This window comes from Chiloscyllium plagiosum, unplaced genomic scaffold (genome assembly GCF_037043375.1).
Source record: "Chiloscyllium plagiosum isolate Xiang-an unplaced genomic scaffold, Cpla_swu_hap1 HiC_scaffold_3, whole genome shotgun sequence".
Lineage (NCBI taxonomy): Eukaryota > Metazoa > Chordata > Chondrichthyes > Orectolobiformes > Hemiscylliidae > Chiloscyllium > Chiloscyllium plagiosum.
In genome coordinates, this window is record NW_028270141.1 from 55,475,481 (window position 1) to 55,499,093 (window position 23,613).

Here is a 23,613-nt window from a genome sequence, read left to right on the forward strand (position 1 = left end):
CCTCTTGAAATGAATGCACATTTTGCATTTGTCTTCCTAACTGCCAAATGAATGTTCATGTAAACTTCAAGAGAATGCTAAATATTTTCCCTCATAATTTTCTAACTCTCAAACATGTTCCCTCTCAATCTCTTCCGATATAAGGAAAACAACTCCTGTCCATTCGATCTTTCCTCATAACCGAAGCTCTTCAGCTCTCCTAAATCCCTTTGTGTTTCAGATTTCCAAAGCCATTCCCTCTTTAAAATATAATCTATGCCTTTACTGTCCCTACCAAAAAGCATAACCACACACTTTCCTGCATTGTGTTCCATCTGCCACTTCTTTGCCCTCTCTCCTAGTTTGTCCAAGTCCTTCTGCTGCCTCAGTATTACCTAGCCTTCCACCTATCTGTGTTATGTGGAAACTTAGCAACAATGCCCTTAGTTCCTTCGTCCACTGTAACAGTCACCCTGTACATTCACATGTGCACACGTAATCATGTTCCCTCTGTTTTTACCGGATTTGCTATATTGTTTGAAATATAATGGTCAGAAGAAGGGTTTGTAAAACTGCAAATACAAAGTGGCAAGATGATAAAAGGGTGAATACTTACGGGAGGTCCAACACGGCCAAGTTCACCTGGAAGTCCAGATGGACCCGGAGGTCCCTGTGACAAAGCAACACAGATTCAGCAAAATGCTTTCTGCCCATTGGGCAAAGTATTAAAGATAGGATAAACCAGTCAAAATTCACAATTCACATGCAGTGGGGTCACACTCTGTAGGGCCTTGCAACCAACAGATCACAGGCTTGCTGATTCCTAAATTCTGTTCACTGAAGCCAATGGCCAAATATGGTCCTCCCCACAATCTTTGAATATCCCAATGACTCAACCTCAACAGTCCTCTGCAGCAAGGAATTCCATTATTCACCACCATCTGAGAGAACAAATTCCTTCTCATCACTGATTTAAATGAGTGACCCCTTAATACAGTCATCGAGTTATGGAGATCTACAGCATTGGAAAAGGCATCAGTAGTAGTTGAAAACAATCACCTCACTTTTCTAGTCCCATTTCCCAAAACTTGACCAATAGCCTTGTATGTCTTGGCATCACAAATGCACATTTAAAAATTTCTTAAATGCTCTGAGGAATTCTGCCTGTACCACCTTTACAGGCAGTGAGTTCCAGATTCCCATCACCCACTGAGTGACAAGATTTTCCCTCATATCACCTCTAAACCTTCTGCTTCTATACCTTTCGCTCTATACCCACCGGTCATTGATCCCTCCTTCAAGAGGAAACGTTTCTTCCTGGCTACCCAATCTTTTCCCTCATAATTTTATAACTCTCAATCATGTCCCATCTCAATCTCTTCTGATGTACAGAAAACAACTTCAGTCTATCCAATCTTTCCTCGTAACAGAAGCTCTCCAGCCCAGACAACATCCTGGTAAATCTGTGCACCCTCCTCTATTACATTCCTCCTATAATGTGGATTCTGGAACTGGACACAATACCCTACCTATGTCCTAACCAACATTTTGTGCAGTTCCAACATAATCTCCCTACTCTTTAATTCTATGCCTCGACTAATAAAGGAAAATTTAGCACAAGCTTTTTAACCACTTTATCCACCTGTCCTGATATCTCAAGGGACCAGTGAAAATACATTCCAAGGTCCCTCTGATCCTCAGTCAGAGTACCAACATTCTTCATATATATTCCCCTGCCTTGTTTGTCCTGCCCAAGTACATCACCTCTTATTTATCCAGACTTAATTCCATTTGGCACTAAATGGCTCATCAGCCAAGCTCATCTACATCCTCTTGTAGTCTAAGGCTATCCTCCTGACTGTTTACCAATCTAAAGATTACAGCCTCTAATAGTAGACTCTCCCACAAGGGGAAACAACCTTACTACACTTATTATTATTTCAAGTCCTCTAAGAATCTGGTATATTTCAATAAGATCACCACTCATTAGTCTATTTTCCAACAAGTAGAGACCCAGTCTACTCGACTTTTCCTCATAAGACAGTCCCTCCATATTTGGTATTGGCCTAGGTAATCTTCTCTGGACTGCCTTCAATGCCAGTATATCTTTCCTAAGATAAGAGGCCCATGACATGCAACTGGATCAGTTCTAACCTTGTCACTGTGGAAGTGCCCCAGTGAAGTAAATGCACTCACAGGACTAAGTGTCGATAGACCTTGAGCGGCCCAGCTTCAAGTCCTGATATTCTTGGGATTGCTGGATCTTTGACCAAAAATGGGTTTTGAAGGTTCGGGAGTGAAGCTGGAATATCAGTCAGGATTCCAAATATCCTGCTATTCTTGATGGAAAGTAGGGTGATTAGAGACCAGGGTCGGGTTCAGCTTAAATCATCCGCAGACATTTCACACCAAGGCTCAAACCGGAAGAGATGCCTCGTGGGTATGTTATGGAGTCCCTGTGGAACTGCAGTCTGATGCCAGTCTCTGTGATCAGGAAATTGAGAGTCCAACCAAGACAGGACTTGATCAACAAGAATTATCGACTGAGAAAGAAGATTTTATGATCTAGCTCACTGGAGCTCGATCATCCAGCCAGAGCAGCACATCCCAACATTTACCATCCAGACTTGATTAAAAAAAAGCCTAAAGAGATTCATCCCTTTCCATCAGCCAGCTCTCCTATCAGTCCAGCACACTGAGGTTAGGCAGCAGAGTGTGGAAGGTGGGGTCTGGGTGGAAGATGGTGAAGTCCTGCAGACAAGGTGAGGTATGGTCCTTTCTGAGGCCTGTTGGAGGGTGTCAGAAGCCTGATGGTGAAATCCTATAGGTGTCAGAGAGCCCTAGTCATGAAGTTCCCTCAGGTAAGCACCTGGAGCCAGGAGGTAGATAGAAAGACTTTTACCTCCTGACTCCACCATTCCTCACCTTGCTAAAGCTGCTGGCATTCTCAGGGAAGCATGGCCAACAGTCTTTATGATTGTGTTACTACTATGCCGGTAAGGTTCACTGACTCATTCTCATATTTATATTTCCATCCTGCCCACCTTTCATCTTTATTTACAGTTAACCAAAGGGCTGATGGAAGGCAGGCTCGGCATACGATTTTAACACCCAACACCACCCCCCACTGCATCCCTCCCAACTAATCCAGCCTATAACCATCCATGATTTTAAGGTCAAATACAGCCCCTAGCTACCACCTCACCCACTAACTCTGTAAATAAATTCCATGGTCTCATAGCTCTGTGTAAGCATGTACCTCCCTCCTTATATGCCAAGTACCTTAGATGTAATTCTGTATCTAACAGCCCTCATGCTAGCCCTCATGTTAGGCCTCACAGCTAGTGAAAATTGTCATAGTCTTGATACTTTCCACCCACCAAGATGTTGCGACATGATAGCCACATTGCCCCACAACTACATATCACTGTGATTAAAGAGGCATAATTTTTCCAAACGTTTCATTTTTCTTATTCCTCATACCAGCAGCATTCCAGTGAATAAGCATTCGAAAAGTAACCATCTACTTCCTATACTGAGTGCAGCACTTAAAACATCCTCAAGTTTCTTATAGTTTTTTTTATATATCGCAGCCCTTAAATTCTGTCCTCTCAAGATAAAACACAATGCTGTGATAATTGGAATGAGTTCCTGATATTGTTCCAGTCACACCATTATGGAAAGGCACAGGGTGGATGTCCTGACAACATCCTAATAATATTATCAGGGATTAGCAGAGAGATGCTGCACAGTACAGGGAGACTTAAAAGACAAACAAGGTGAAAGTAACCATCCATATCAATACTATAAAGAAAAAAGCCCCAGTAAAAGACAACAATGACAATTTTGTTACAACACAGTGGAAATCTGCTCATATTTCAATAATTAACCAATAACTTGCCACATCCATTGCACAGTTGTTCTACTTACAGGTAGCCCTGGTTCACCTTCACCCTACAAACAAAGAACAGCAAACATTTCAATGGAATAATTTTCACTTGAAATTGACTTTTTTTCTAAGTAAAGGAACTGGTTTTGCCATTTCAGGCAATAAAGCAGAAGCAAAGTGGAACTGACAAACAAGTTTGTGGATTACAACATATGTCCATTCTCTCCAACTACAAACCCACTCCTAACCTTCCTCTCCAAGAACTTCAAATAAGGAATCAATCATCAACACTCGAAACAAACTAAATGGTCATTTTGTGTATGAAACCTTTCAGTCATGGCTTTCAGCATCTCCTAGCTCAAAACAGACCTACTGTTTGATATCACCAATAACATTGTCTTTGTGCATGCGTAAAGCACATGGTTTCACCTTTAGTTTGTTTGTGGTCTTGGGAATCTAACGGCCCAAATACACATAATTCAGCACCTCAAGTCTGCTCCACCATCCAATCAGAAAATGGTTGATTTGACTGTGGTCTACCTCCTGCCTGCCTTGATAACCTTTGACTCCCTTGTTAGTCGTGAATCTAACTCACCCTTACAAACATTCAGTTACCCTAGCTCCACCATTCCAGACTCATGACACTCACACAGTCGCTCTAGCTTTGTGGTCCAGCTATGAGTGGCAGCTCCTTGTGGCTCCAGTTCAGCTCATTATATACAGGTATCACACTGGCTGAAGCAGCTTCCCTCTTCCATCCGCATTATCCTTGGTCCCCACAGTATCATAATAGAATGTTTCTCTTGACAATGTTATTGATAAGCAAGAGGTCTCCTGCTTTCAAATGCATACCAGTAACACAAACTTTTCTTTTATTTTCTGCTACTGCAGTTAGCCTTAGCCCCATGCTGCATCCTCACCTGTGCCCTCTACTTGTACTATCAAATTGCCTGTGCATTATCACGTCTTCCACCAAAACATCAACAAGCCTGAATCTGCTGAATGATGAAAAGAGAAAGAAGCTTCATCCCCCCCTCTGGTTCCTTACACAAGTCAAACCAAATAGTGAGACACCAAATAGTGAGATATCAAATACTCATCATTCACCACGATCTGAACTGTGAATTATACGTTCACTCTGTCATTATAATCACTGATCTTCGGCCCTGTGTCACTGCCGAAGTTTCAATTCACACTTTCATCATGCCTGATTTTACCTTCTCTGAATGCTTCTTCACTAATTTAAGTTCCACTCCATCTATTCAAGCTCCAACTGGTCCTAAACCTCACAATCCATAGTGTCTCAATCACCTCTGTCTTCACTGGGTACGTATTTCAATTATGATGTCTTCAAATTCCTTGTTCTTATCCATCATTCATTCCATGGTCCTTCTTCACCATACCTCCATGCCAGTTGAACTCTGACCCATGTACAACTTCCTTCCCTCATCCATTGATATAATTATCATGTTGATTCAATGTTCTGGAATTTTCTTCCTAAACCAACCTATTTACTTGTACCTCTCCCCCATTTTCCAAGTCTCTGTAATTTATAACTCTTCAGCATAATCTTATTCAGTTTCCCTCTGAAGTCCATGCTCAAGGATACCTATTACATCATCATTTGCTGTCTTTTGTGTGCCCCAAGTGCCTTACAACAGCAATAAGGCCATTTTACCAAAATGAAGTTTCAATATAAATTGAAATTGCTACATTATTCAAGACAATTTGAGGTCTTACCAAAATGATTAATCTGTAGTTAAATACAGATTACATTTCTGATAACGTGTTGCAGAACATTTTAACATTTTACAATCAAATGTAAACGGTTGAACTTACGGAAGGTCCAGGAGGTCCCACTGCTCCTGGTTCACCCTAGGAAATCAAACAATCAGAATGATCTTCTTTTATAGGCAGATTAAAAAGTAAAGAGCTGCAATGTTATTTTTTGTTTCTGATCAAGATTTGTCATATCAAAGTGATGCACTACAATGTTACTAGCAAGGCTAGTCTGGATAATGATGGTATTGAGGAGAGGCAATGCCTATAGCAGAAGAGTTGCAAACAGAAAACATACTCATGTAGATGGTCTCAATCTCCTTTAAAGTTATGGAAGTTTCCAGAGATTTCCCCAAGGGTCAGGCCAAATATTTGCAGCTGTGGCAGAATATGCAGGAATGTACTAAACTAGCAGTTCAATGGCCGACTTTGCTGATGCTGCAACTTCCAGATGATGGAGCTTAAGCTCTTGCCCCCAACAGCTCAACAATCAGAGGACCAGTGACGGACAGACCTTGGGACTGGGTCAAGGATTGATAAAGACAAAACTCAAGTAAGGAAGAGAACTACCAAACTGCCTCAGAATGGTATGTTGCCTCCCTGGTGCCAGGATCATAGATGTCTCAGGGTGGGTGCAGAATGTTCTCAAGGGGGAGAGGGACCAGCAGGACGTCATTATACACTTGGAACCAATGACATAGGAAGGGAAAAGGATGAGATTCTAAAGGGAGAATATAGAGAGTTTGGCAGGAATTTTAAAAGGAGATCCTCGAGAGCAGTAATATCTGGATTACTCCTGGTGCTGCGAGCAAGTGAGGGTAGGAATAGCACGATAGAGCAGAATTAATGCACAGCTGAGGAGCTGGTATATGGGAGAAGGATTCACATCTTTGGAGCATTGGAATCTCTTCTTGAGTAGAAGTAACCCGAACAACAAGGACGGTTTGCACCTGAATTGGAAGGGAGATTTGCTGGAGCTGCTCAGGAGGGTTTAAACTATTAAGGTGGGGGTGGGACCCAATGCGATAGTGAGGAAAGAGATCAGTCTGAGACTGGTACAATTAAGAAAAGAAGCAAGTCAAACAGTCAGTGCAGGCAGGAACAAATCGGAGAACAAGGTAGGACTGATAAATTAAATTGCATTTATTTCAATGCAAGAGGCCTAACGGGGAAGGCAGATGAACTCAGGGCATGGTCAGAAACATGGGACTGGGATAAAATAGCAATTACAGAAATGTGGCTCAGGGATGGACTGGACTGGCAGCTTAATGATCCAGGACGCAAATGCTACATGAAGGACAGAAAGGGAGGCAAGAGAGGAGAAGGAGTAGCATTTTTGATAAGGGATAGCATTACAGCTGTGCTGAGGGAGGATATTCCCGGAAATACATCCAGAGAAGTTAGTTGGGTTGAACTGAGAAATAAAGGGATGATCATCTTATTGTAGACCTCCTAACAATCAGAGGGAAATTCAGAAACAAATTTGTAAGGTGATTTCAGTTATCTGTAAGAATAATAGGGTGGATAGGGGATTTTAACTTTCCAAACATAGACTGGGACTGTCAAAGTGTTAAAGATTTAGATGGAGAGAAATTTGCTAAGTGTGTACAAGGAAGGTTTCTGATTCAGTATGTGGATGTACCTACGAGAGAAGGTGCAAAACTTGACCTACTATTGGGAAATAAGGCAGGGCAGGGGACTGAGGTGTCAGTGGGGGAGCACTTTTGGGCCAGCGTCCGTAATTCTATTAGTTTTAAAATAGTGATGGAAAAGTATAGATCACATCTAAAAGTTGAAGTTCTAAATTGGACAAGGGCTAATTTTGACAGTATAAGCCAAGAACTTTCAAACGCTGACTGGGGACAGATGTTCGCAGGTAAAGGGATGACTGAAAAATGGAAAGCCTTCAGAAATGAGATAACAGGGGTCCAGAGACAGTATATTCTTGTTAGGGTGAAAGAAATGGCTGGTAGGTGTAGGGAATGCTGGATGATGAAAGAAATTGAGGGTTTGGTTAATAAAAAGAAGGAAGCATATGTCAGGTATTGACAAGATAGATTGAATGACTCCTTAGAAGAGTATAAAGACAATAGGAGTATACATAAGAGGGAAGTCAAGAGGGCAAAAAGGGGACATGAGATAGCTTTAACAAATAGAGTTAAGGAAAATCCAAAGGATTTTTAAAAATATATTAAGGCATTTGGCCGATATCATTCTGAATTTCCTATTCATTTACCTGTCCAAATGTCCTGTTGTAACTACACCTGCATCTACCACTTACTCTGGCAGTTCATTCTATATATAAAACACCCTCTGGGTGAAAAAGATTATCCCTCTCGGAATTCAGGTACCCTTTTAGTAAAATTTTGCTAAACTTGTTCCAATGTCAATATAACTCTATAAGGTGCTTCCAGCAAGTCCACGTGTGGTCTAACCAGGGCTTTGTATTACTAAAGTCTGATTTCCAGTCCCTTATATTCGAGTCCTCTAGATATGAGGACCAATGTTTCATTAGACTTTTGAATTACTTCTTGTACCTGTTCATAACATTTTAATAGTCTGTGTACGTAGACTGACAAGTTTCTTTGGGCCTCAATCTTTCCTTCACCTGTTTAAATAAGGACCAGGCAACCATGGCTGACAAGGGAAGTCAGAGACTGCCTAAGAGCAAAAGAAAATCTTAAAATGTGGTGCAGAATAGTGTGAAGCCAAAGGTTTGGGAAGCCTTTAAAAACCAACAGAATACACCTTTAAAAATCAATAAAAGGGAGTAAGCTAGCTAATAATATAAAATAAGATTGCAAGACGTTTTTTTAATATACAAAAACGAAGACTGACAGTCAACCATTGGTAAAATGAGGCTGAAGAAATAGTAATAGGGAATAAAGATTTGGCAGAGGCAATTTGGATCAGTCTTCATGGTTGAAGACTGTAGCAGAACTTCACAACTTCACAGGGGGCAGACGTACTGGCCATCACTAAGGAGAAGGTGCTGGTGAAGTTGAGAGGTCTAAAGGTGGATAAATTACCCGAACGGGTTGGACTACACCCCAGAGTTCTAAAGGGAATAGCTGAGGGGATTGTGGAGAGATTAACATTGATCGTTCCAGAATCACTGGAGTCAGGGAGGGTCCCATTGGCCTGGAAAATGGTTAATATAACGCCCCTATTTAAGAAAGGAGGGAGGCAAAAGACAGAAAATTATAGCACAGTTAGCCTGACCTTGTTTGTTTGTAAGATTTTGGAGTTCATAATTAAGGATGAGATTGTAGAGTACTTGGAAATGCATGGTAGGATTTAGCATCAAGCAAAGGTTATGCCAGCAAATTCTGTTAGAATTCTTTGAGGAGGCAACAAGATAGTTAGACAACGGAGAGCTAGTGGATGCGATCTATTTGGATTTTCAGAAGGCCTTTCACAAATTGATAAATAGGATATGGACCCATAGTGTCAAGGGTAAGATACTGGCATGGATTAGATGACAGTCAGAATGAGATAAAGGGCTTTTTTCAAGATGGCAGCTATGGCTAGTGAACGTCTGCAGGGGTCAGTATCGGGACCTGAACTATTCAGGTTTTACATTAACAAACTGAAGGAATTTGAGGCATTGTTGTTAAGTTTACAGATGACACAATGTAAGAGATCGGTACTACTGAGGCTGCAGAAGGACTTGCAGATTAAGACTGTGGCAGATGGAATACAATGTGGGAAAGTGTGAGAATATGCACTTTGGCGGGAAAAAATTAGGCATAGACTATTCTCTAAATGGGGAAAGGATTTGGAAACATGAAGCACAAGGGATCAGGAGTCCTGGTTAAGGTTAACACTCAGGTTCAGTTGGCTGTTAGGAACACAAAACCAGTATTAACATTCATTTCAAGAGAGCTAGAATACAAGAGGAGAGATGTACTGCCAAGGCTGTATAAGGCTCTGGTCAGACTACATTTGGAATATTTTGAGCAGTTTTGGGCCCTGCATCTTAGGAAATTGTGCTGGCATTGGAGGGGTCCAAAGGCAGTTTACAAAAATTATCCTGGGGAGGAAGGGGATGTGGAGTTCAGAAAGATGAGGGGGTGGGAGTCTCATTGAAACTTACAGAATGCTGAGAAACCTGGATAGAATTGACTTGGAGAAGCTGTTTCCATTAGTAAGAGAGACTAGGTCCCAGGGGCACAGTCTCAGAATGAAGGGATGACCTTTTACAGCTGAGATAAAATCTTCAGCCAGAAAGTGGTAAATCTATGGAACTCATTGCTGCAGAAGACTGTGGTGACCTAGTCAATGACTGTAATTAAGACAGAGATAATCAGGTTCTTGATTAGCGAAGGGATCAATGGTTACAGGGAGAAGACAGGAGAACGGGGTTGATAAACATAACGGATGATTAGGTCAAATGGCCTAATTCTGCTCCTATATCCTATGGTCTTATGGTAATCTCTTCAATTAACACAATCTCTGTTGCTGTACCTGTGAATCGATATCGCAATGTGCTAACCTTGGCTCTCTCTGCAATTCACCTCAAAGTCTGCTTCTCACTGGGAATGGTATATTTATTGCTAAATCTCTATTTGTCCTTAAAACAAATTTACTTAGAATATTTGTCCATCTGTACCATACTTTGCAACACTCCCAGTTGCACAGAAAAAGATGTTTTCCCTATAATTTAGTGGTAAGCTCTGAACATGACTGAAACATATAGAAAAATCATCCCACTGATCGACCACTCTGGACTTACCTTTGGCCCAGGTTGTCCAGGGGTTCCTGGTGATCCCTCTTTGCCTGGTAATCCCTGTACAAATGTAGAAGTTCCAAAGGGACAAATAGATTAAACACTTTTCACCAATATTCAGTCTTAAATTATCATTGAATCATAGAATTCCTTACAGTGCAGAAAGAGGCCATTCAGCCCATTCCTCCAAAGAGCATCCCACCCATATCTAGACAACTCACCCTATAACTGTAACCTGGCATTTACCATGGCTAAACCACCTAGACTGCACATCCTTGGACACTACAGAGCAATTTACCATGGCTAATTCACCAAACCTGTACATCTTTTAACATGGGAGGAATCCAGAGCACCCAGAAGAAACCCACGCTGACACGGGGAGAACATGCAAACTCCACACATACAATCACCAAGGCTGGAATTAACCCAGGTCCCTGATTGAGGCAGCAGTGCTAACCACAATTATTGAAGTTTAAATATCATTTCACATCAGCAGGCATTCTTTTCCCAAAATAGCAGACAGATATTAACTTCTCAGGAGGAAACAAGATGACAGTTCTAGTTTCTCTTGCAGTTAGTGTTACCTCGAGCCAATATGTATTAAATATCATGCACCAAATGTCAACCTCTCCCATTGCCCTCATTTTACCCCTGCAGGTTTAAAATTCTTATTTCAAATTCCTCCATGACCTCATCCCTCCCTACCTCTGTGATCTCCTCCAGCACCACAACCCTCCAAGATTCTCTTTGTTCATTTTGTTCCAGTCTCAGCAATTTTAGCTCTCTCCACAAATGCTGGCAGAATTGCTAAGCTTTTTCAGGCTTTTCTTTCTCTATTCCAAGATGTGATATAAGTATTCAGCCAAACACAGTAAAAAGCTCAATGTATGTTTAGACTTTGAGGCGTTTTCCACATTTTTGGGAGACCAGAGGTCTATATACTTTCATTTGAATTTTAAAAGTAGTCTTTGAACACAGAATCCTTGTTGCTACTGGGATTCTATCCCATACATTCACAGCTCCAGTGAAGAAAGGTTCTTCTCATCACGAGTTTTGCTTGATGCTTGCTAATTTTATGGGTAGGTTGGTACAGCAGACATCAGTAGATACATGTGTTAAGTTTACAAGTGAAGGATCACCTGGTCTGGAAAAGACAGTGTCAAAGATACAGCTTAGCATGGAGAGATGCCTAAATTAAATTACGTTACAGTGTGGAAACAGGCCCTTCGGCCCAACAAGTTCATACTGACCCTCCAAAGCACAACATTTACCCCTTCACCTAACCAACACATTTTTGGACTGTGGGAGGAAACCCACTCAGACACAGGGAGAATGTGCAACCTCCACACAGTCAGTAAACCTAAATGTTGTATTTTAGGTGCTTATCAAGCTTTATTCCAGAATCTTCAGCCAGGAAAAGCATCCTCTCAGCATTCTCCCTGTGAAATCCTCTAAGAATGCTGTACACTTTTCCTTGTTCTTCACTGCTAAGTATCAACATGTTCTAAAGACAAGCTCTCTTTGTACCCCAGAAATCAATCTAGTCACCTGTAGTTGTGTTTTTTAAATTCATTTGTGGGATGTGGGCATTGCTGGCTGGCCAGCATTTATTGCTTATCCCTAGTTGTCCTTGAGAAGGTGGTATTGAGCTGCCCTCTTGAACCACTGCATTGGGTTGTCTCCCTCCCCCATTAGGGAGGGAATTCCAGGATTCTGATCCAGCAACAACGAAGGAACAGCAATATATTTGCAAGTCAGGATGGTGAAAGGCTCGCAGGGGAAATTGAAGGTGGTGTTCCGACATATCTGCTGACTTTGTCCTTCTAGATGAAAGTGGTCATGGGTTTGGAAGGTGCTGTCTGAGGATGTTTCGTGAATTTCTAATGCGTTTTGTCGATAGTAACACTGCTGCTACTGAGCATCGGTGGTGGGGAGAGTGGATGTCGTGCCAATCCAGTGGGCTTCCTTCAGCTGGATGGTGTCAAGCTTCTTGAGTTGGGGCTGCAATCATCCAGGCAAATGGGAGTATTCCATCACACTCCTGACTTTTACTTTGTAGATGGTAGATAGGCTTTAGGAAGTCAGGTGGTGAGTTGCTCACTGTAGAATTCCTTGCTTCTGATCTGTTCTTGTAGCCACAATGTTTATGTGGTGAATCCAGTTGAGTCTCTAGTCAATAATAACCCACAAGTTGCTGATAGTGGGGGATTCAGTGATAGTAACACCATTGAATGCCAAGGGGCTGTGGTTAGATCATCTCTTATTCATGATAGTCAAAGCCTGGCATTTATGTGGTGTGAATGTTACTTGCCACTTGTCAGCCCAACTGGATATTGTGCAGATCTTGTTGCATTTGTACATGGACTACTTCAGTATCTAAGGAGTCGCAAATGGTGCTGAACACTGCAATCATTGGCAAACATCCCTACTTCTGATCTTATGATCGAGGGAAGGTCATTAATGAAGCAGCTGAAGATTTCTGGGCCTAAGACACTACGCTGAGGAACTCCTGCAGAGATGTCCTGGATCTGAGGTGACTGACTTCCAACAGCTATGACCATCTTCCTATGTGCCAGGTATGACTCTAACCACTGGAGAGTTTGCCGCCGATATTCATTGATTCCAGTTTTGCTCGATGCCACACCCAGTCGAATGCAGCCTTGATGTCAAGGGCTGTAACTCTCATCTCATCTCTGGAATTCAGCTGTCCATGTTTGGACCAAAGCTGCAATGAGATCAGGAGCTGAGTGGCCCTGGCAGAACCCAAACTGGGGTCACTAAGCAAGTACTGCTTGATAGCATTGTTAATGACACCTTCTATCACTTTACTGATGATTAAGAATAGACTGATGGGATGGTAATTGGCTGGGTTGGATGTATCCTGCTTTTTATGTGCTGGACATACTTGGGCAATTTTCCACATTGTTGAGTAGATGCCAGTGTTGTAACTGTATTGGAACAGCTTGGCTGGGGGGCAGCAAGTTCTGGAGCACAAGTCGTCAGTAATATTGCATAATGTCAGGGCCCGGAGCTTTTGCAGTATCCAGTGTCTCCAACCATTTCCTGATATCAATTGAATTGGCTGAAGACTGGTATCTGTAATGCTGGGGTCTACTGGAGGAGGCTGAGATGGATCATCCACTTGGCACTTCTGTTGAAAATTGCTGTGAAAGCCTCAGCCTTTTATTTTGAATTGATGTTCTGGGCTCTTCCATCATTGCAGATGGGGATATTTATGGAGCTGCCTCCTCCAGAGACTTGTTTAATCATACATCACCATTCACGACTGGATGTGGCAGAGATTAGCTCTGTTCCATTGATTGTGGGATTGTTTAGCTCTGTCTATCATTTGCTGCTTATGCTGTTTGGCATCCAAGTAGTCCTGCTTGGTGGCCTCACCAGGTTAACACCTCACCTTCAGGTATGCCTGGTGATGCTCCTAGCATGCCCTCTTGCACTCTCCTTCGAACCAGGGTTGATCCCCTAACTTGATGGTAATGGTATATGCCGGGCCATGAGGTTACAGGTTGCGCTGCATTACAATTCTGCTGTGTTTGAAGGCCCACAGTGCCTCATACATGGCCATTGTTGAGTTGCTAGATCTGTTCAAAGTCTGTCCCATTTAGCACGTGACAGTGCAACACAACATGATGGAGGTTATTCTCAATGTGAAGGTGGGACTTCATCTCCAAAAAGAGTCTGCAGTGGTTGCTCTTACCAATATTGTCATGGACAGATGCATCTGCAGCTGGCAGATTGGTAAGAATGAAGTCAAGTATGTTTTCCTTATTGCTGGTTCCCTCACCACAAGTAGCAAGACTTCCTTCCTTTCATTCTCCAATGCCCTTATTATGAAGTCTAACATATGCGGTATGGTTGCTCTATGGTTAGCACTGCTGCCTCACAATGCCAGGGACCTGGGTTCAATTCCAGCCTTGGGTGACTGTCTGTGTTGAGTTTGCACATTCTCGCGGTGTCTGTGTGGGGTTCCTCCGGGTGCTCCAGTTTCCTCCCACAATCCAAAGATGTGCAGGTTAGGTGAATTGGCCAAGCTAAATTGTCCATAGTGTTCAGGGATGTGTAGATTAGGTGCATTAGTCAGGGGTAAACGTAGAGTAATCAGGTAGTGGAATTGGTCTGGGTGGGTTACTCTTAGGAGGGTCAGAGTGGATTTGTTGGGCCTAATGGCCTAGTCCACACTGAAGGGATTCTCTGATATGCCACTTGATTTCCAGATTGCTTTGTATATCTAATGTAGATAAAGTGTGGTGTTAGACAACGCACTGCAGGTCAAGCAGCATCCAAGGAGCAAGAGAGTCGACGTTTCAGCGCAAGACCCATCTTCATATTTAATGCTAATGTTGCATTGCTGAATATGGATGGTGCATGCTGTGAGTTATGATTAAGACTAGTTGATGTTAGAAGGAACACATTTATACATACTCAAATGTTTCCACTCTTTTTAGGTTAAGAATTTTTAAAAACTTATTGTTGTTCTTTTGGTTGTATTTCAGCATCATGCTCCTGATCTTTAGGCAACCAGACAGCAACTCAGGAAAGTCAGTGGACTGCCTCATGGGCCTGTTTCTGGGCCTAGCTAAAGGAGCCAGCAACAGATCCAGCAAGAAACATCAGAGTTCCTGACTGCCTGCCCCTCTTCCACAGCTACTTCATGAGCAGGTGTTCTTGGAAAGAAAGATTGCTGTGACACCACACCTTTGAAGCCTTTCGAGAAAAAGAGATGGTACCAAAGGGGCTGGAGTGTATTATTTCCCCCTCTAATTCTATTTTGATTAGTTCCCTTCCTTGTTTTTCTACCTTTCCACCTTTTGTATTATAAGAGCAAATTACTGCACATGCTGGAATCCACACTAAGAACAAAAAATGCTGAAAATCACAGCAGGTCAGGCAGCACCTATGGACAGAGAGCAAGCCAATGTCTTGAGTTAGTGAGTTTTGAGATTTGTAGCTCAGGTTGAGGTTCTGGATGTAAGTTTGCTGGCTGAGCTGGAAGGTTCGTTTTCAGATGTTTTGTCAGCATATTAGGTAACATCATTAGTGAGCCTTCGGTGAATGTCTTGAGTCTTTTCATAGCTGAAGTGAAGTGTGGAGTGGGCAGCATTTCTGCAATAGTAGGGGTTGGAGTTCTCGGGGAGAAAGACTGCCGAGACTGCAGATTAAGTGATTGGAATGTGAGGGTGGCAGAACAATGGTGTGTCTAATTGTCAGACTGGAAAGAACAGATAGTCTCACTGGATTTGGGGGAGAAGAGAGAGGACATGGTGACAGGGAATACAAGAATCCCTTTCTGCCTCCCCAGAGGTCACTCATCCCCAAACCCAGTCCTTGCTGTTTTTTCACTATTTCCTGACCTGCCTCTCTCTGCAGCTGAACAGACTGTCCTCAGCAAAGGACTCCGCTTCATACCCTTATGCTCCCACTTCAATGAATTTTGAGCTTGCCATGATGTTGAACTGTTTTTTCCACCACCTCCACCTCCGCACTCACTTCTTCAGGCAGGAATGACTCCCACCTCCATTCCACTAATCCTTTCACATATCTCCAATATTCCCATCGAATCATAGAATCCCTATAGTGTGGAAGCAGGCCAGTTGACCCAACTAGTCCACATTGACCCTCTGAAGAGTAACCCACCTAGGCCTATTCCCCTACCTGATTACTCTACATTTACCCCTAACCTACACATCCCTGAACACCATGGGCAATTTAGTGTGGGCAATTCACCTAACCTGCACAACTTTGGACTATGGGAGGAAACCATAGCAACCGGAGGAAACATACGCAGACACAGGGAGAATATGCAAAATCCACACAGACAGTCACCTGAGGCTGGAATTGAACCTGGGTCCCTGGCACTGTGAGGCAGCAGTGCTAACCCTCCACTTGGACTCCTTCCCCTGGCCTCTTACCTACCCTTGATCCCTTCACCGAAAACTGTGTCAGCGTGACATCAGCCATCTCAATTTCTCTGCTCCTTTCACCCACTCTGACCTGTCCCCTTCTTAAATTGCTGCTTCCTACTTTGCTTTCTTCTTCCTACTTCCCCCTGGACCATGACCCAACATTCAAACATCAAGCCACTGTTGCCAAGACTGTCACCAACCTGATTATCTCTGGAGATTTTAGCCCCAATTCCTCCAACATTATAGTCTCCCAACCCCAAACAGCCCACTTCTACCTCTTTCCCAAAATCCACAAACCAGACTGTCCTGGTAGGCCCACCATATCAGCCTGTTCCTGCCTCACCAAGCTAATTTCCCCCTACATTGACTCTATCTTCTCTCTGCATTTGTCCAGACGCTGCCCACCTACATCTGTGATTCCTCTGATGCTCTCTGCCATATTGACAATTTTCAGTTCACTGACCCTAACTGCCTCCTCTTCATCATGATTGTCTAATCCCTCTATACCTCCTCTCCCCAACAGAACAATCTCTGAGCTCTCAGCTTCTTCCTCGACCAGAGGCCTGTAGACTTCCAATCCACTCCCACTTACCTCACCTGGCTGAACTTGTTCTCTCACTGAACAATTTCTCCTTTAATTCATCTCACTTCTGTCAAGTCAAAAGAGTGGTTATGAGCACCCACAGGGATCCCAGTTACGCCTGTCTCTTTATGGAGTAGGTACAAAGAACGATACAGCACAGGAACAGGCCCTTCAGCCCTCCAAGCCAGCACATTTTGCCCTTCCGTACTAAAAGTATCTTCACTTAAAGGATCAGTATTCCTCTACTCCCTTCCTATTTATGTATTCCTCCAGTGCTTCTTGAATGCAACTATTGTGTCTGCTTCCACTACCACCTCTGGCAGTACGTTCCTGGCACTTTCCACCCCTTGTGTGAAAAACTTGCCTCACTAATCTCTTTTAAACTTCCTCCTACACTTCGAACCTGTGTCCCCTAGTAATTGACCCCTGCACCCTGGGAAAAAGCCTCATACTTTCCACTCTATCCATGCCATTCACAATCTTATAAACTTCTATTAAGCCACCCATCAACCTCCTGCATTCCAGTGAAAAAAAAGCACCAGTCTCTACAACCTTTCTTCATAGCTAAAATCACCATATCAGGCATCAACCTGGTAAGCCTTTTGCCTACCCACTCCAAAGCATCCACATCCTACTGGTAGTGTGATGACCAGAAATGTACGCAATATTCCTTGTGTGGCCTAAATGTAGTTCTATGAAGTTGCAGCATAACTTGCCTACTCTTATACTCAATGCCCAGGCCAATGAAGGCAAGCATGCCATAGGCCTTTTTCATTACCTTATCTACCTGCGCTGCCATCTTCAGTGAACTGTGGACCTGCATATCTCGATCCCTTTGCATTTCAACACTCATATGGGTTCTCCCATTCACTGTATAATTTCCACCTGTACTTGACCTTCCAAAATGCATCGCCTCAAATTTGTCTGGATTAAACGCCATCTGCCATTTCTTTGCCCAGGCCTCGAACTGATCTATATTCTGTTGTATCTTCTGACGATCTTCCTCATTATCCGCAACTCCACCAATCTTTGTTTCGTCTGCAAATTTACTGATAAGACCAGCTACGTTTTGCTCCAAATCATTTATGTAGATCACAAACAGCAGATGTCCCAGCACTGATCCCTGTGGAACACCAGTAATCACAGCCCTCCATTCTGAAAAGCATCCTTTCATCACTACCCTCTGTCTCCTGTGACTAAGTCAGTTCTGTATCCATCTTGCCAGCTCATCCCTGATGCCATGTAACTTCATCTTTTGTACCAGACTGCTATAAGGGATCGTGTCAAAGGCTTTACTGAAGTACATGTCGACATCAATTGCCTTCCCCTCAACCATTTTCGTCACCTCAACAAACTCGATCAAGTTAGTGAGGCAAGGCCTCCGCACACAAAACCATGCTGTGTATGTGGAACAATCCTTGTTCCAATCCTACACTGACCCCTCCCAAAGCTCTTTTCTCAGTGCATCAATGAATGTTTCAATACCACTTCATGATACTGCCTGAACCTTAAAAAATCTCTTCATTTTGCCTCTAATTTCCACCCCTCTGTAACTTTCACATGGTCCATCTCTGAAACTTACCCTCCTTTCCTTGACCTCTCAATCTCCATCTTGTGGAAGAAACTGTCCACTGCCACCCACTATAAAGCCACTGATTCCCATAGCTGTTTTCACTGCAGCTCTTCATACCCCACACCCTGTAAGGATTCCATCCCATTCTCCCAGTTTCTTCGCCCTCATCGTATCTATTTGGATGATGCCAGCTTCCAAAACAGTGTTGCTGACATGGCTTCCTTCTTCCATAAACATGGTTTCCTGCCCATTGTGATTGACATGGCCCTCAACTGCATCCAACCTATCATCCGTTTCTTCTACCCTTGCACTTTCCCATTACTCACAACAGGTCCCTCTTAACCTCACTTTTCATTCCACCAGTCTCAGCATTCAAAGGCTCATCCTCCTCATTTCAGATGTCAGTAGTAGCCACCAACAAACACATCTTCCCCATACTTCCCCTGTCTGCATTTCACAGGAACCATTCCTTCAGGGACACCCTCATCCACCAACACCACCCTTCATTCCCACAGCACCTTCCCATATAACAGCAGAAGGTGCAACACCAGCCCCTTTTGGGAAGTCTAATTCTAGAGTGAATTATACAGTAAATGGAGGAGCCTTGGGAAAAGTTGATGAGCAGAGAGATCTGGGAGTTCAGGTCCATTGTACCCCGAAGGTTGCTGCACAGGTGGATAGAGTGGTCAAGAGGGCATATGGTATGCTTGCCTTCATCGGACGGGGTATTGAGTATAAGAGCTATCAGGTCATGTTAAAATTGTACACGACTTTGGTTCGGCTGCATTTAGAATAATGTTTACAGTTCTGGTCGCAACATTCCCAAAAGGATGTGGACACTTTGGAGAGAATGCAGAGAAGGTTTACGAGGATGTTGCCTGGTATGGAAGGTGCTAGCTCCGAAGAGAGGTTGATAGGTTAGAAAAAAGGAGATTTAGGGGGGACCTGATTGAAGTTTACAATTCCCGCCTCAGATGACTGACTGCGTGGAGTTTGCACATTCTCCCCGTGTCTGCGTGGGTTTCCTCTGGGTGCTCCGGTTTCCTCCCACAGTCCAAAGATGTGCAGGTTAGGTGAATTGGCCATGCTAAACTGCCCGTAGTGCTAGGTGAAGGGGTAAATGTAGGGGTATGGGTGGGCTGCGCTTCGGCGGGTCGGTGTGGACTTGTTGGGCCGAAGGGCCTGTTTCCACATCGTAAGTAATCTAATCTAATCTATTCAAAATCATGAAGGGTATAGACAGGGTAGATAGAGGTAAGCTTTTTCCCAGGGTAAAGGATTCAATAACGAGAGGTCACACTTTCAAGGTGAGAGGTGAAAAGTTTAAGGGGGATACTTTACACAGAGAGTGGTAGGTGCCTGGAATGCATTGCCAGCAGAAGTAGTAGAGGCAGGCATGGTAGATTCATTTAAGATGCATCTGGACAGATGCATGAGTAGGTGAGGAATAGAGGGATAGAGATGCTTAGGAATTGGGCAGCAGGTTTAGACAGTAGATTTGGATCAGCTCAGACTTGGAGGTCAGAAGGACCTGTTCCTGGTCTGTAAACTTTCTTTGTTCTTTGTTCTTCACCTCCTCCTTGCTCACCCTCCAACTGCCTAAACAGTCTTTCCAGGTGAAGCAGCATTTCATCTGTACCTGCTCCAATTTAGTCTACTCTATTCACTGCACCCAATGTGGCCTACTCTACACTGGAGAAACCAAACACAGACTGGGCAACCACTTTGCAGAACACCTCCAGTCAATGTGCAGGCATGACCCCTGACCTTCCTGTTGCCAGTCTTTTTAACACAGCATCCTGCTCACATGACCTCTTGTGATGCTGCTTTGCTCCAGCCCAAACTGGAGGAATAATATCTCATCTTTAGGCAATTTACAACCTTCTGGACTTAATATTGAGTTCAAAACCTTCATATTGTGAACTCACTCCCATTTCTTCCCTTTCTTTTAGCTTTACTTCTTGCATTCTCTGTCACCATGATCTCTCTCCCCTCACCCTACTCCAGTGGTGTGTCTCACTGCCATACTGGAAAGAATAGATCTGTTCTTTCCAGTATGGTAGTTAGATACATCATTGTTCTGCATTCTCACATTCCATTCACGTAATCTGCAATATCAGCAGCCTTTCTCTTTCAGTACTCCAATCCCCTACTATTGCATAAATGCTATCCCCTGCACACTTCATGTCAACTCTGATGAAGAGTCATCTAGATTTAAATGTTATAGTGTTCTTTCTCTATAGATTCTACCTGACCTGCTGTGATTTCCAGCACTTTTGATTTCCGTATTTCATTTGTATTATGTGGGAGGACTGTGCTTATAGTGTTTGATGGTTTTTAATTGGTCACGTGCATGATATAGTGGTGGGTTTCTTAATGAAAAGAGAATTTCCACTGGGCAAGTTGCTAATAAAAATTGCAGGATCTGTATGTTGTACCGAGGAATGTGAATAAACATATGTAGAAGAGAGACAAGTTCCTGCTTCCTTCTTTGACTTTTTTTAATGTTACATGGAAGTTTTAGATAAATACTTGTGACATTAACAACTTCATATTGGCCTTCTGAGGGTCATCAATAAGGACACCAAAATGTCTCTCTGAATCTCAACATTTGCCAGTCGCTCACTTTTTAAAGAATACACTGTTTCTCCATTCTGAATTCCAAAGTGATTAATATCATGTTATCCCATGCTATATTCTGTTTGCTATATTCGTGACCAATCACTTTGCAGGTCTAATTCACTTTGCAGTCCCTTCATAGAAGCTTACAATTGTTACAGCAACAAATAGGTCATTCAGCCCACTGTGTACATGCTGGGCCTTTGAAACAGTAATTCATCAAGTACCATTCTCCCATCTTCTGCCCATATCCCCATGCACTCTTCCTTTTGTGATAATAATCCAAGTCCTTTTGGAAAACCATGAATGACTCTAGTTCCACAACATTGTTGGGAACCATACTCCAAATGCTGACCACTCACTGTATGGAAAAGATTTTTCTCAAGCCACCGTTGTTTCTTTTGCCAATTCCCTTAACTGTGTGCCCATTGGAGTCAACACCTTCAATTTATGTCATTCCCACTTTCCAGGTGTTCATATTAATCCAGTCACATATTTCAAGTTATTGGACACCCATTGACTCTGACATTTCTGCAATGATTCATTCCGCGCATTCTAAGCAGTCTACTGAAACTAAACCACACCAAAATGTTTCTATTTCGTAATATCACAGTTGCTGGTGATAATTAGATAGCCAAGGAAAGCCAAGGGCTCAAGGCCTCCCTGGTGAAGTGAAGCATTACCACTGGCAGCTGGAAATAACTGGCCCAAGACTGTCCAAAGTAGAAGAGCAGCATCCTGGATGGCATCGAGCACCTTGAGACTTGCCATTGGGAGAAAGCCGAAGCCAGGCAAAAACATCATAAGGAGCCCACTACCATACCAATGCCCAACCTACCCCTTCCTACAATCACCTTTAGTCCCAAGTGTGGCAGAGTCTATCAGATTGTATAGCCACCTATGGGCTCACCCTGAGAGTGGAAGAGAGTCATCCTTGTCTGCGAGGCACCATCAATAATGATGATGAGATAGCCCAGACTTATTGCAAGGAAGTATTCCCGCTGCTTCAAGTCATACACCTGAAGCCAACTATATCTTTCCATTTATAAAAACATAGTACTGAATAAGAAAAGGTCATTTGGTCCATAAATCTTTTCCTCCACTGATCTTGTGTCAAGATTTGCCCAACCTGGATCCCTTTCTAAAAGAGGAGAAAGTGAGGACTGCAGATGCTGGAGATCAGAGCTGAAAATGTGTTGCTGGAAAAGCGCAGCAGGTCAGGCAGCATCCAAGGAACAGGAGAATCGACATTTCGGGCATAAGCCCTTCTTCAGGGCTGATTCCTGAAGGGCTTATGCCCAAAACGTCGATTCTCCTGTTCCTTGGATGCTGCCTGACCTGCTGCGCTTTTCCAGCAACATTTTCAGCGCCCTCTCTAAAAGATCCTGGTATAGTGATGGTGAGCTACATGTGTTCTAGACTGTTTCACCTTCAATCAAGCCACTCCATGTGAAGCTTTACATTAGTGTAGCCATGTTCCAGATCACATGCAACAGCTGGAGCTATCTACCCACCCCAGCAACCGAAAGATACCAGCAGAATACTTACACACCTACTGGCACAAATTGCCACCCTTCGCCAAGCAACATTAGTAAGTAGGCCTTTTGTGGCATCTTTGTGCCATTATGCTCTGAATAAATAAAATTTAACCAAACCAGTGACATGTTTTATGAGAACCCCAATTCCTACATCCTTTAGGAAGCTTGGCAGGACTCAGCCATTTCATTGCCCATGTCTATTTTGCATTGTCACAAAAACTTTCGGTGACTTTACTCCATTGCACTACAAGAGACTCTATGCATTTGCATGCCCCATCCCTTCATACCTTTCATTAACAGAAATTTAACAATCTCAAATTCAATACAAATAATTGAAATTCATGTCTCCCTTCCATTCCTGAAAATTGGGATACAGTTCTTCATGAGTTGGCACTCCCTAGTGATCTTATCTGATCAATTCGTTTCTCGTCAGTATTAACATTTTTATTAAAAGTGTTGAAGGGAGAAATTCACAGCAAATGTTTGTAACAGTTTCATTCAACAACTAATCTAGTGGAAATATCAACTTTGGATACCTTTCCCTGAATGAAGGCATACAGACTTCCCAGCACTCTTCTAAGCCATCAGACTCAATGGGTCAGCACCTCTTACTATGCAGCATCTGTCATCCTTCATCTGTCATTTGATTTTAATTAGTGATCAGATGTTAGGCATTCTAACCAATTAATGGATTGAGTCAGGGAATTAGCACAAAGACCAGCGGCGCATATTTTAATGCCTGCAATCCCACATTCCCACCCCCACTGGGCCATCAAAGTCCTGTCCAGGAGCAATGAACTCAGCTGTGATAGCTTTACGCACACTCTAGAATGCATTAAAGCCAAAAAATCTTCCAAATGTCCATTCCCATATCACTTCAGCATAGTGCCAAGAGTTATAACTCCAGTTTATGATAATAGTATATATTTTGAACATATCATAACAGTTTCCATTTCTCCCTTCATTGGCTCAGATTCCATTAATCAATTTGGGAAATGTA

The 23,613-nt window shown here is 43.0% G+C and overlaps 1 protein-coding gene across 1 annotated transcript in view; it reads right to left on the reverse strand.

Annotated features, from left to right (window-relative positions):
• Positions 1–23,613, reverse strand: part of col9a1b (collagen, type IX, alpha 1b) — a 151,741-nt gene that overhangs the window by 122,370 nt on the left and 5,758 nt on the right. Inside the window, exons 5-8 of the mRNA XM_043681717.2 lie at positions 10,383–10,436; positions 5,708–5,743; positions 3,910–3,933; positions 596–649 (exon numbers count right to left, since the gene is read on the reverse strand). Coding sequence (XP_043537652.2) covers positions 596–649; positions 3,910–3,933; positions 5,708–5,743; positions 10,383–10,436 — 168 coding nt within the window. The remainder of the gene's footprint in view (positions 1–595; positions 650–3,909; positions 3,934–5,707; positions 5,744–10,382; positions 10,437–23,613) is intronic.